This window comes from Mastacembelus armatus, chromosome 5 (assembly GCF_900324485.2).
Source record: "Mastacembelus armatus chromosome 5, fMasArm1.2, whole genome shotgun sequence".
In the NCBI taxonomy this organism is placed as follows: domain Eukaryota; kingdom Metazoa; phylum Chordata; class Actinopteri; order Synbranchiformes; family Mastacembelidae; genus Mastacembelus; species Mastacembelus armatus.
The window spans coordinates 4,540,383-4,552,865 of NC_046637.1; the positions used below are offsets into that span (position 1 = coordinate 4,540,383).

The window sequence follows — 12,483 nt, forward strand, 5'->3', positions numbered from 1 at the left end:
GAATGAAATATTTCTGTGGCAAACCAGAGGTTTTCACGCACAAGATCACCCTAAACAGAAGATGACAGCATGATAGACATACAGCTCAAAGGAAGGAAAAAAAAACAAAAAACTAAAAAAAAAAATCAACATATTGAAGGTTGTTTTTCCCCTGTTTGACTAAAGGTCTTTGCAGAGCACAGCAAAGCCTCTATCCTCTCACAGTATAAGGAAAGCAAAGACAGGTTTACATCAGGATAATGTTTTGGAAAATGGCATTGTTTAATCATAAAATCTGGCTCATAGCAGGGTATTGTTTCAGCACACAGCTATGAAGCTGTGACTGTAAAGAGGTCTGGAAACAGAACTGGAGGTTTTAACCCTTTTAATGGTGATTAGGCAGCTCCCTCACTATTGGAAGTTGATGTTTTAATAATGAACTATTGTTGCCTTTCATTTTATTTAATAAAATAAGACAAATCCAGAATGTAAACTAATTTAAAACACTGGAGAAACTATTTTATTTTGGCATAGAGTGGCAAAATATTCCAGACAGAAGTAACATTAGACTATTAAAAATGTAATTCAAGTGCAAACTTCAGGAACTATACAAATGAATTTTGGAACAAAAACAAGTGGTTTGCATTTTTTTTTTTTTTTTAAAAAGGTCTCACAGGTTCCCATTAAAACACACATGCCCTTTCCTTAAACCTGGGTGAGGACATAGAGGAACATCTGACCTGATGAGAGCCCATGGAAAATCAGACTGTCTGTCATCAACGGACTGTCATGCATGCATTGAGAAGGTACATGCATAAAGAGGACAGCACTGCAGTTGAAAATACAAATGGAATTTCAATATACTAAGTTGTTTCACACGCTGTTGAATAAGAAGCTTAAATAAAAGAGTCAGCTGAAAATGATCCCAAAATATTTGTAGAGGCGGCACAATCCATAGCTCTGCTGTGGCATGGGACATTAGGTTTTTACATTTATTGAGTAAACTGAAGTTTATAAATGCAATTCAACCTTGAAAAAAAAACCACTGTATTAGAGAAATAACAGTAATAAACAGGCTTCTTGTTGATAAGATGATTATTTAACCAGATCTAAAATGGTGTGGAAAATATGACTTCCTCTCTGAGAAGATGCACTAAACCAGAACACAGACCCGCTCCCATCTCGGTGGGTCTGACTGCCAAACCAGGGCATATTTGGATGGTCTGCCTCTGCCATAAGTTGCCTTACAGTGCTGTTCCAGCTCAGCTCAGCAGAAAATGCCAGCACTAAATGGAAAAAGTAATAGTATAACACATGAACCCCTGAGAGAGCAAGTTCCTGTTAGCTTTTCCATTCTTGGGAGGTAATTCTCATTTCTGCTTCAGGCATAACACTTAAGGCTTTCCTATTGTGTCTTGTTATTATACACATCATGCAGAATCCAACAAAAAATAAATAAGGTTGATTTGTTGCTGTAAAGTGTCTCGTGTTCCTTGTCTCCCTCTCTTTCTATAATAACACAAAGCAACCAGATGACTGATGGCTTGTACCAAGGTAAGTCAGAACAAGTCATTTAACAAATTCGTGCATGGGTAAGATAAGTTATTCCCTAATGGGATTCTTCATATTTTTTAAAATGCGTGTCGATATCATGAAACACTACAGAGCTTAAATCTTACATCTATGTGCTACAGTGATGTGTTTCGTAATAATTTACTAATAATAGCTTGAAAGAGTGTTCTCAGGTCTCTCATGAACTGATAATGGTAAATTTTAAAACTTATTTCGCTGCTGCTGTCTTGATGCTCAATTCTCATAGAGAATTAACTGATTTACTTCCTCATCGTATATTCTTTTGGTTATTTATAACCATATATTTAAAAGAGTTCAGAAGCACTTTGAATATATACTGTTATGTCCTGTTTTTTGACAATTAAAATTGTTTAGCATTAAAGAAAAGTTACAAAACAGTGAAAAAGATCCATCAAAAACACTGGAAAAAAAGTCTTGAAAAGTCTCTTGCCATTTCAACTTATCTCATGCAGTATATTTTAGCACAGGTAATACTGTCAAAGAGGCTAAGTAACAGTTTATATTCATCTTATATTGACCACAAATATCTACTAGTACCTGAAGACAAGATTCATTCAGCCTCCTCCTGCTCATTATTTCATTGATGTTTATTTAAATATACCAGTGCTCAGCATAGAAGATGGTTACTATGAACAAATACTGTTGATGTCTCACTGAGAAAACAGCTGTGCAGGCCAACTATTATTGTTTAATCCAGTGCCAACAGGCCTCAGTGAAAGACCCATTCATGTTAGTGCAAAATATTGAATAGGGCAGTCTCGTGAAAGGAGGGGAGGTCACAGACCCAGCAGTACTGTATGTTCTATATAAAGGTTTGAGCATTTAGGAGTCAGAAGTTAACTGTCTTGGCATCACTTCAAAGCTCCCGATGAAAAGCACATGACTAAAGTTTCAACAATGCTTTTTCAAATAAGTCCCTGAGACGTACAGATGGTGTGATCACTGAGAGAGTCAAGAGCTCTTTACTGAAACTGAACCTCTCACCCTAACAGTAGAGGTTTTCCATCAGTGGGGGTGTTCTCTCTCTCTCTTTTTTTTTTCTGGAGAGAGAGGGTGATGCTGTTGTCCGTTCACTGGGAATGTATTGACTGAAGATCCAACTCTCAGCCTTCCAGCTGGACTCTGCTGCTGCTGCTCTGCTCATTGTGTGGGACACAAACACACCTGACAGCTGAGGTAGGACACACCCTGGATTTAATTCTTAACACCTAATCATTTTAAAGTCTTTAATAAGTCAATCAGATACATTTTACTTTCAGAGAAGGAAACATCTGTGAGGTGTGTAGGTCGGTTTACAAGACCTCTGCTGAACACCTTAATCTTTTTCACCATCCGATCTTGTTCTCTTCTCTAGTAGAAACTGTTTTCTATTTTCAGTGCTCTTATTTCTGGGTGAGTTTAATGTTTGTACAAATTTCAAAAGCTCATATTTTAAATGAAGTAAATAGGAAACAATCTGAAAGAAAAGTAATGTTTGATGGTTGGGTTTTATATTGAATACTGTAGTCATTTATGTGTTACTTGCTTGTAGTTGATTTAATGTGATCTCATTTCACAAAAATGCAAAGTTTTCCATGGAGTACAGTAATTACATGTTGTAAATGCAAACACATGAGGTAAATTGTCAGCCAGACAATAGCTTTCAGGGGAGTAAGTACTGCAACAATTAATTGATAGGCTGATTAAGAGAAAATGATCTAGCAATAAATCTGATAAATGTTGGTTATTAAAATTAATTGTCTACTGCAGAACTACAGTTCTTTACTTCATATAACTAAATTGATTATATTTGGTTTCTGGACTGAAGATTTATCTTGAGCTGATTATAGATGAAAAGGTTTCGTTATTTTCTTACATATAGACTAAACTGAACCAATATTTGGGAAAATGACCAAGTTTTTTGGTGATGAAAATTATTAAAAGTTGCAGCCATAAGCAAGAGTGAGTTAGTGTATGAGAGTCCTGATGGAGGCAGGGATCACAGAGGAAAAAAGGCTGGGAATGTCCATCTGGTTTAGATGTTTTATGAAATGCAATCCTCTTGAGAGCTGAATGTATTCTGACTGAACAAAAACACTTTACCTGCACCAGTCTGACCGGAGTTAAGTGAGGTAATACTGGATCCATTTTCAAGGCTCGTTTCATCAAGTGACAGAAAAACACAATAACAGGAGAGGTATCTCCAACTTACTGTCAAGTTGCAAAAGCACATATTAAGAAAACAGACTTTTGTTCTACATGTGGAATAAAGCCTGGGTTAAGAAGAAGGGATAGTGGTATGTGCTACTGCAGCAGGACACTCGACCACTACAAATATTTGTGGGTGGATTGAATGATCATCAGAAGGGCTCAGAATCCATCAAGATTCGCAGAGGCACGCAACAAGATGATGTTGGCCCCTCGGTTCTGACTGTGTGAATATGTAATACAGGAAGATGTATAAATCATATTGTGAATCACCGCAGATGGAGAATAGGTGAGAGCTGGAGAAATATTTATGTTGGCCTCGAGAACTCATTTCCAGAAGATTTTTTTCAGAGTCTCATGGAAACATTGGTAGAAAAAAGTGCAGCAGTTACTGAAACCAATTACTCAAAGAACTCTGCAGACCCTTTCCCCATATACCGTTTTAGCAGCAAAGCGTTCCCACACCAGGCTGCGAAAGTGAAACTGAACTCATGCACAGTTGAGCATAATGGTTACTACAGCTTCAGTGGCTCTAGCACTCCAGACTAGCGGTTGTTAGAAAGACTACAACAGGAAAACCAGCAACAGGAGTAAATACCTCTTGACTGAATGGTCGTATAATATTACTGTTAACCATGACGTGCAAATCTACCTCTGCAGTGCACTGTGGCCAGGGGCCAGTGCCAGGAGCAATAGCAATAGTAGGTGTCACTAAAAGCATTTTTATGCAGAGATCACAGCAAAGTGCTGCTGTGTTACTTTTTTTTTTTTTTTAAATTAAAATTAACTTTAAAAACCAGCAAACCACTCCCCCCATGTTACACCAAGCCATGTGTTCCACCACAACTTGGTTGGGCTTGTGTTTTGGAGAGCCATGAGAGAACTACATGATATTTAAAAAAAAAGCACTTCTCAGGTCCTCTTGGCTCAGACTAATAGAGAACGAGACAGGATTAGCTGGGCAAAAAATATATTCTGTCTGATAAAGTGTTGGTTTCAGCTGTATTGCTGCAAGTGTGGAACTGTGAAGACCTGAACCTGTTAAAAGTGATGAAAAACAGACGCAGTGAAACTCTTCCTTGTTCACTTTTCAGTCATTCTGTAGGTGGCAGTGGTTTGTGCATTTCAAAGCCATGCTGAGATCAATAGATACCATATCAAAAAACTTTCACAGAACTTGCCATGTCTAAAATATACCACTGTCCATTCCAGCATTTTTGTGGACAGAGTTACCACAAAAAACAAAAATACTGAAAAATCTTCCAATGCTTAGGTGAATTTCCAATGCTTAGGTGCCATTACATCAGCGTCTAGTCCGGCTTATTGGTTTGAGCACTAACCTATTCTCTGTCTTTTCCTACAGCTGTCCCTAGTTGCTGTTTCACTGAGCAGTCATCTAATTAAACCATGAGGGTCTTCCTCCTGCTTTGCCTACTGGCACTGGGCAATGCCAAACCATACCAGCCAATCAACGTCATGGACTTCATGAAAAACTATGACATCATGATGTCCGATTTGGATGATGATGAGGACGATGATGATTATGAGGATGAAAACTGTCCATCTGGTTGCCATTGCTCTCCCAGGGTGGTGCAGTGCTCTGACCAGGGTCAGAACACATCCCACAGTGGTTCAAAATTAGCTAGTTCTTATGCAATTACTGTGTAGGATACAATGGTGAATGTCACAAAGCATCTTATTCTTTAACTGCTCTCAAGAGTAGACTGGCATTTTGCTATACTTTTCTTTTAGACAACAAATCACAGAACAAAATGACCAACAAGGTGTTAGTCTGGCTAGTAATAGTCTTTAGAGTCTGTGTCTTTCAGCTCTATAAAGAAGATTTAAATCGCTCTGAAACAAAGTTCAGAATTTTTGTAACAAATATTAACCAAATGAGAAGAAATAGTTGGAGTCTATTTTCAGTGGCAGAACAATCCACATTTTGTGGTCTAAGTATTTTTAGCAGCAGGACAGTGTATGTGTGATTAGGTTAAATAAAGTGCAGTTTGTGCAACATGTTAACCAGTGCAACAGTTTGACTCACTAATGATTAATAGTTTTTAGGAGACAGATTAAACATATCAGTCTTTGAATACACAGACGTTTTGGGGACATTTAATTACAAATCCTGACACATCATTTAGCAACCAGTGACCAACCCATGAACCCATGAAAACTATCTGACACTAACTGCTGTAATCAGAAACTGACAATATGAGCATTAGCAATGGCCAGAATTAGAAATCATGATTTCTCCAGGTCCACGCTGACTTATGATTCATAGAAGCAATGCAGCTTAGCAGTGTTTACACACCAAACTTGACAGCAATGCAAAGAGACTTGCTTTGCGGCATCATGTTCAACATTTCCAAATCAAGATTTTTGCCAGATTTCAAGGTCAATGTTCAGCTCAACTAAATTTTGAACTGGAATATGTGGACCTCTAAAATGTGTGTCCAATCACATCAGAATTCAATCTTAATGGGAGGCAGAGGTTAGGGAGGGAGGCAGACTGGTAGTGTTCAGGACAGTAATATGAGGTCAGAAAGCTAACAACATTTTGAGGCATTTTCCAGCATCCTAATCTGATGTTTTGTTATTTTGGTGTACTACCTCACACAATCCATTTGTTGTTCAAGTTAACTCTTCTTTAAAACTCAATTTTACGTGTTTTTCTAAAAGTATTTGGTGTAAACAGGAAAACATATCAGCACATGAATGCATCAGGTTATACTTATGGGTTACAATGACCTATTTTACAGTTAAAATCAACATCATCACTATCACTTCCTTTATTGCATAACTCAGCTAACCTACCATGACAATCTCCTCTGTACATAACAAATGACTGAACAGTACATGATGTAGCTGATGAGTGGTGCAATCAGAGTAAAGCAGCCCCTCTCGCGTCAACTTTCTTTACTGCAACAAAACCTGCTAGGGCCCATTGCCACAAAGATCTTTAAATCGAACTTTCTTAAACTCTGATGTATAGAAAACTGTTTCTGAATCGTCTTCTACAGTATGTTCTGCAGTAGGATCATGTATGTTCTCATGTATCAAAGAATCAAATTATTGGAGACCAAGTCTCTTCACAGTTCTTAATTTCTATTTGTCTTCTGCCAACAGGTCTGATTTCTATTCCTGAGAAGATTCCGGAAGACACTGTAATGATAGACCTCCAAAACAATGATATTACTGAGATCAAGGAGGATGATTTTAAAGGTCTTCAAAAGCTTTATGTAAGACATACCTTGAGAACTGGTTTGCACTGTAGATAATAATGAACACCATAACCTCTTCTTGTTAACATTGGTCAGACCTACAGTAAACATTAGGCCTGTCTGAAGTTAGAGAAGTGAAGAATTACATAAATCCATTGCATGAAAACAGACTACATGAGCAAATCATTTCCAGTCACATCTCTTGAACCAGACATAAATGTGAAATTTCTCAAGCATAAAGCTGTATTGTATCACTCTGTACATGTAGTGGCAGGCAAATCTATGGAATCTACTAATGTACTGAATAATTAAGAGTGCCAATCTTTCCCCCTGCTGCTTAGGGGAACAAATTCAACTCAGTGCTGTTGTGAAAATCACAATGTAAATCGATTTCCCCCTCACAATCCCATACCCAACAGTGGCATCACTAGAGTCACACCACTAAAAACCTGGTCATTAAATATACATGTATTTAGCACTAAACAACACCAAAAGTGTCTCAGAAGCAAAAATGTCACCATTTGCTCTACTGAACAAATGTTAACAATTTCAGCACCAGTGACTTCATACTATAGCAATAACATGTCGAGATGAGCCCAGACTTAAGATGCAACTGAATGACAATACCATCTTGTAGCTTTTAAGATTCTTTAAGCGTAAGAAGAAACAGCCCACTAATTTTAGTCCAGATGTAGCCTGCAGCCTTATGAAATGACAGTTCCTCTGTATAAAGATCACAGCTGATGAGTATGGATGAATTTGTCTTTAATCTAGTTGCTGTTTACCCAGCTGGGTATAAACCACATCAAGGCATAACACTCTGTACTGTATCAGAGCAAACGATGAAAGCTATCTGCATCCACAGCTTTGTATTACTGAGCACAATTTGCTCAGCTTTATTGCTGACCAGAACAGGGTTTAGTTGATTTATGTGACTCTTTTCCCGAATTCCAGCGTTACTCAGATCTTTGCTCTGATTTAAGTCTTGATATTTGAGAACAAAAAAGAAATCAAAATATGTACCAACCAAAAAATTTCAGCAGTGAAGGTATTCTGTAATTCCTTTTGTTAAAATTGTCAAATAAAAGTGTAAATATTCTCTTTCTTGTCAAAGTTATCAATATTGACCATGAAAGTGCCATTGACCTTAGAAACAATGGTTTCACAAAACCTGCCATAACTCAACTACGTCTTAATTTATTATTTTTTTCCACAACAGGGCCTGTTTCTGATCAACAACAAGATCTCAAAGATTCACCCCAGAGCCTTCCGAAACATGGACCATCTCAGACTGCTGTACCTCTCATACAACTTGCTGACTGAGATCCCAGCAAACCTGCCTCGCAATGTCATTGAGCTCCGTTTCCATGAAAACAAGATAAACAGAATCCAGAAGGATGCATTCAAAGGCCTAAGGAAACTCCATGTGCTGGGTAATTTCAGCTTCCTGTATCAGATTAGATGCAATCATTCTTCTTTAAGACCAGGTGCTACGAGTCCTTTGTCAAAGACAAGATTGCAGGTCTTCATTCAACTCAAACACTGTAGCAGTTTATTCAGCGATTTAGCCAGGCTTTGATTAGAGAAAAGTGATAAATATACTGCTACAATGCAGTACTAGTGCTATTAAGTCTTCAAAAAAAAGTTCTCACTACATTGCAAAATGACCAATATGACCATTTATTTAGTAATTCGCATTCTGTGACCAGTGACTTCTATGGCTGGGTTTTGGCTTAAGTTGGTGTAACTCAATCGACTTGGTGAAAGTTGGGTAAAGATGGTGGTAACAGTTAAACAACACTCAATGTTAGGAAACGAAGTGCCTTGTTTTGAGTGTCAACATGACAATAAAACACTATTAATTAAAACGTTCTTAGAATTATGGAACTACCTAAGGTGGTCATAGTAAAGAAATATTGAGGTCCAAAAAAAAAAACATTACTTCTATAAGACGACAGCCAACCATGAGAGGTCCAAATTCTACTTTCTGTATCTGTACATCTGTGAGGGGTTGCATGACAGAAGTTCTAAATGGTCATGTTTACACTGCCCCTCAAAGGCCTTCTAAAGTGTAGTAAGTAAAATTCTGGTCCTTTAAGATATTAAAATAGAAACTTTTAAAATATAGTTTAGCTAAAATGCAACAGTGTTGGGACCTATATTGACAAAAGGAATAAGATGACTAGCGTCAAGTTTTTTCAACAGAGCTCCCTGATTAGTTTTTATAGAAGAATATTATATGTAAGCAAAATTTAAAAGATCTCTAAGAGCAAATGAAAAGCATCACAAATCACTGTAACATATATTGTAATCAGGAGATAAGATAAACATTACTAATCCCCAAAGGGAAGTTCAGGTAATATATAATGACTAACGCATAGATATCATGGATCATTAATAATCAAATCAGTTATTTTGTGCTTGTACAAACAGAGCTGGGTGCCAACCCTCTGGCCAACAGCGGGATCGAGCTGGGAGCTTTTAACGGCTTGTCAACGTTGTATATTGGTGTAGCAGAGGCCAAACTGACCTCTGTGCCAAAAGGTAGAAAACCACTCGTCTCATGCTAAATTAACTATGGTAAACTTTACTTTCTTTTCTCCACCAGTCTTACTACACTGGACCTCAACTGTACAACTAAATGTGGCACAAACACCACTAATGCTTGTTAATATGAGGCTTTAATAGGTTTGTTTCTCGATAATTACTAAAACCATACTTATGAACTACTACTATAAATTGGTAATTTTGCTTTTTTTGTATCATCCAGACCTACCATCCTCGATCATATACCTGAGCCTCGACTACAACAAAATCTCTAAGGTGGAAGTAGAAGACTTCAAAAGATATAAAAATCTAGAGAGGTGAAGACCTTATTATCTTATAAAGTGACCTCCAAATATAATCTCCAGTATGCCAAATTTTTGTGCACCTTTTCCAAATTACTTTAACTCTATTTTAAAACAAAAGTTTTAAGACAGAAGTTTTTAATCCTAGCTCTTAGTGGCATGTAGTGTAGCTTTATCATTTCTTTATTTCTGCAGTTCACAAGCAGTGATACATGTCACTTCACAGGCTTGGACTAGGTTTTAACCAGATCAAGTTCGTTGAAAATGGCAGCTTTGTCAGTACCCCAAGCATCCGTGAGATCCACCTGGACAACAACCGTCTGAAAAAAGTCCCACCGGGTCTGAGTTCGCTGCGCTATCTCCAGGTGAGTTCGACACTGCAGCAAATCTAGCACTTTAATCAGTATCAGCAGACTAAGTTGCATGTCACAAATTTATACAGTGTTGACTGTAGAGTTATGATTGTTCAAAGACTTATAGTGTAGTTTGAGCAGAAGTTAAAGAAAAGGCAGACAAAGATGAAGTCTTACAATCCCTGAGGTGCAACTTATTAAAGGGAACAGTGAAGTTGTTAAGTTGTTAAACCATCTCGAATTCATCAGTTTCCGTCAATTCAGCAACCTAGAGCTATAAATGATGTCCAACTTTCCAATATGACTGTTCCAGCTTTTGTCTCAGTATAAAGATTGTGATTTGTGGTTTCTAAGTCAGCAGTAATCCCAATCATGGTTAGTTTGATTAAAAAATAAATTCTTTTTTTTCTGTTCAGGTGATTTTCCTCCATGAAAACAAAATCAGCGGTGTGGGAATCAACGACTTCTGTCCCATCGTACCCAGTGTAAAGAAGAACCTGTACATAGGCATCAGTCTGTTTGCCAACCCTGTGAATTACTGGAACATCCCGCCCGCCACCTTTCGCTGTGTGAGTGGACGGCGAGGCGTTCAGTTTGGAAACTTCAGAAAGAAGTAGCGAGTCAAAATGACGGATTCCCAACAGCTCTGACAATGACTGCCGACTGCCGACATCCTAATTAAAATATAAGGAACTGGAAATAATCCAGATAAATAAAAAAATGACATATTCCTGAAGTGTTAACTGTTCAGGAAATGAGAAAAAAATCGTTACATTGATATATATTAGAACCAGTAGAATTTTGAATGTTGGTACAATTTACACAAAAGTTCTGAGTCAGGTGAAAGTCAGGAAAAAGAAAAAGAAAAAGAAAAAAATTTGTCTGGATGTCGGTGCTGATGAAGAATATTAATATGTTCATCAGCTGCAGACAGTGCACAGTAGAGGGATGATATAATTACATGAACAGCTGTAAAATATAATATAACAACAGCACTGCCTATCTTCACAAGGTACAATCTGTAAAGTGATGCGCTACCTTTTATCCCTCAACTTTTGCTGTGAAGGCCTTTGCAGGACTAAAGCGCCTCTCACTGGTGACTTTTTGAGCAAAACCATCCAGCAAATACATTGAGCGACTTGACTTGACTTTAGTACGTCCCTTTCTAATTTTAATATCTTTTAATTATACAGTTTAGTGTAAAAGTTTTGTACCATAAACAAGAGACATTTATCCTCTTTTGTCATTTACGTATATTATATATATATACTGATGCTTTTTTTTTTTTTTTTCAAATGTAGCTTCAAAAAAAGAAAAGCCAAAAAAAAAAAAAAAAAAAAAAAAAAAACTAGTTAAACTACAACAGTTTCCTTCCAGCAGAAGTCTGTACAGTCAATGAATGATGCTGGCATTATTTAGTGCAATAAGTCACTCAAGTCCAATTTCTGCCTGTATGTTGGTGTCTGAATTGTCTTTATTTAGAAGATAAAAGCTACATTGTCTTTGACACAAATGTCCTCTGCAGGGTTGGGGATAGATTGATTCTCAGTAATTAATCTAAAATGTACTCAATAAGTCACTTTGTTTCAATTAACTATAACAACTAAGTGAACTACAGTTTGAAATGATCAGCAAATAATGTACATCCTGACCCCTCTTTCCTCTGAAATGGTGCTATATTTATTTAGTTTATTGTTACTTTTTGTCAAATTGAAAGTGGGTTTAAGTTGGATTAACATTTGATTTTATCATTTTGTCTTTACACATTCTCACAAATTTGTAATATTAGCCACATTTGATTAATTTGACTTGATTAATCCACGAAGAGATTCATTATAAATGATTTTGTTTTCAAAAACACTGCATGAATTGATTTTGTAATGGCAAATTTTTGTTCAAATTAAAATGAAATCTCACACCAAACAAAGTGATGTGTGGAGTGCATTCTTAGAAAGGCTGCAAATAACCTTTTACTTTTTATTAACTGACATAGATTAGCCTGTAAAATTTTCCATCAAAGGTTCGCTGAGTTGAAGCTGACATATTGTTTTATATGACCCACAGCTGTAAAGATTCAGTTTACATTGATGGAAAAGAGAGAGAAAAACAACAAATCCACACTTTGGAGAAGCTGCAGAGAGCAGTTAAGCTATTTCATTATCGACCGGCAGATGTCACTACACACCAACATGTTACAGGCACTTGGTGTCAGGGGAGATCTGGAGATAGATCCACAAAACTGAAAACAACCAGCACATATTTTTAATCAAAGTTGCTGATGTGTCTTTTTGAGAG

General features: G+C 37.0%; 2 protein-coding genes across 5 annotated transcripts in view; one reads left to right on the forward strand and one right to left on the reverse strand.

Moving 5' to 3' along the window:
* Positions 1–12,483, reverse strand: part of cenpp (centromere protein P) — a 75,329-nt gene that overhangs the window by 26,749 nt on the left and 36,097 nt on the right. The gene's annotated exons all lie outside the window — the stretch shown is intronic.
* aspn (asporin (LRR class 1)) lies at positions 2,555–11,045 on the forward strand. Its single transcript, XM_026306603.2, has 8 exons — positions 2,555–2,748; positions 5,123–5,368; positions 6,892–7,004; positions 8,206–8,419; positions 9,420–9,530; positions 9,757–9,850; positions 10,062–10,200; positions 10,605–11,045. The coding sequence occupies exons 2-8, from the start codon at positions 5,167–5,169 to the stop codon at positions 10,803–10,805; spliced, it is 1,074 nt and encodes a 357-aa protein (XP_026162388.1). The 5' UTR covers positions 2,555–2,748; positions 5,123–5,166; the 3' UTR covers positions 10,806–11,045.

What these genes read in the sequence shown, in the direction of transcription:
- aspn (XM_026306603.2), top strand. Translation starts at nt 5,167, where the DNA reads ATGAGGGTCTTCCTCCTGCTTTGCCTACTGGCACTGGGCAATGCCAAA. An exon ending in ACTGACCTCTGTGCCAAAAG is followed by an intron (nt 9,531 to 9,756) that starts GTAGAAAACCAC and finishes TGTATCATCCAG; the next exon opens with ACCTACCATCCTCGATCATA. An exon ending in GTTCGCTGCGCTATCTCCAG is followed by an intron (nt 10,201 to 10,604) that starts GTGAGTTCGACA and finishes TTTTCTGTTCAG; the next exon opens with GTGATTTTCCTCCATGAAAA.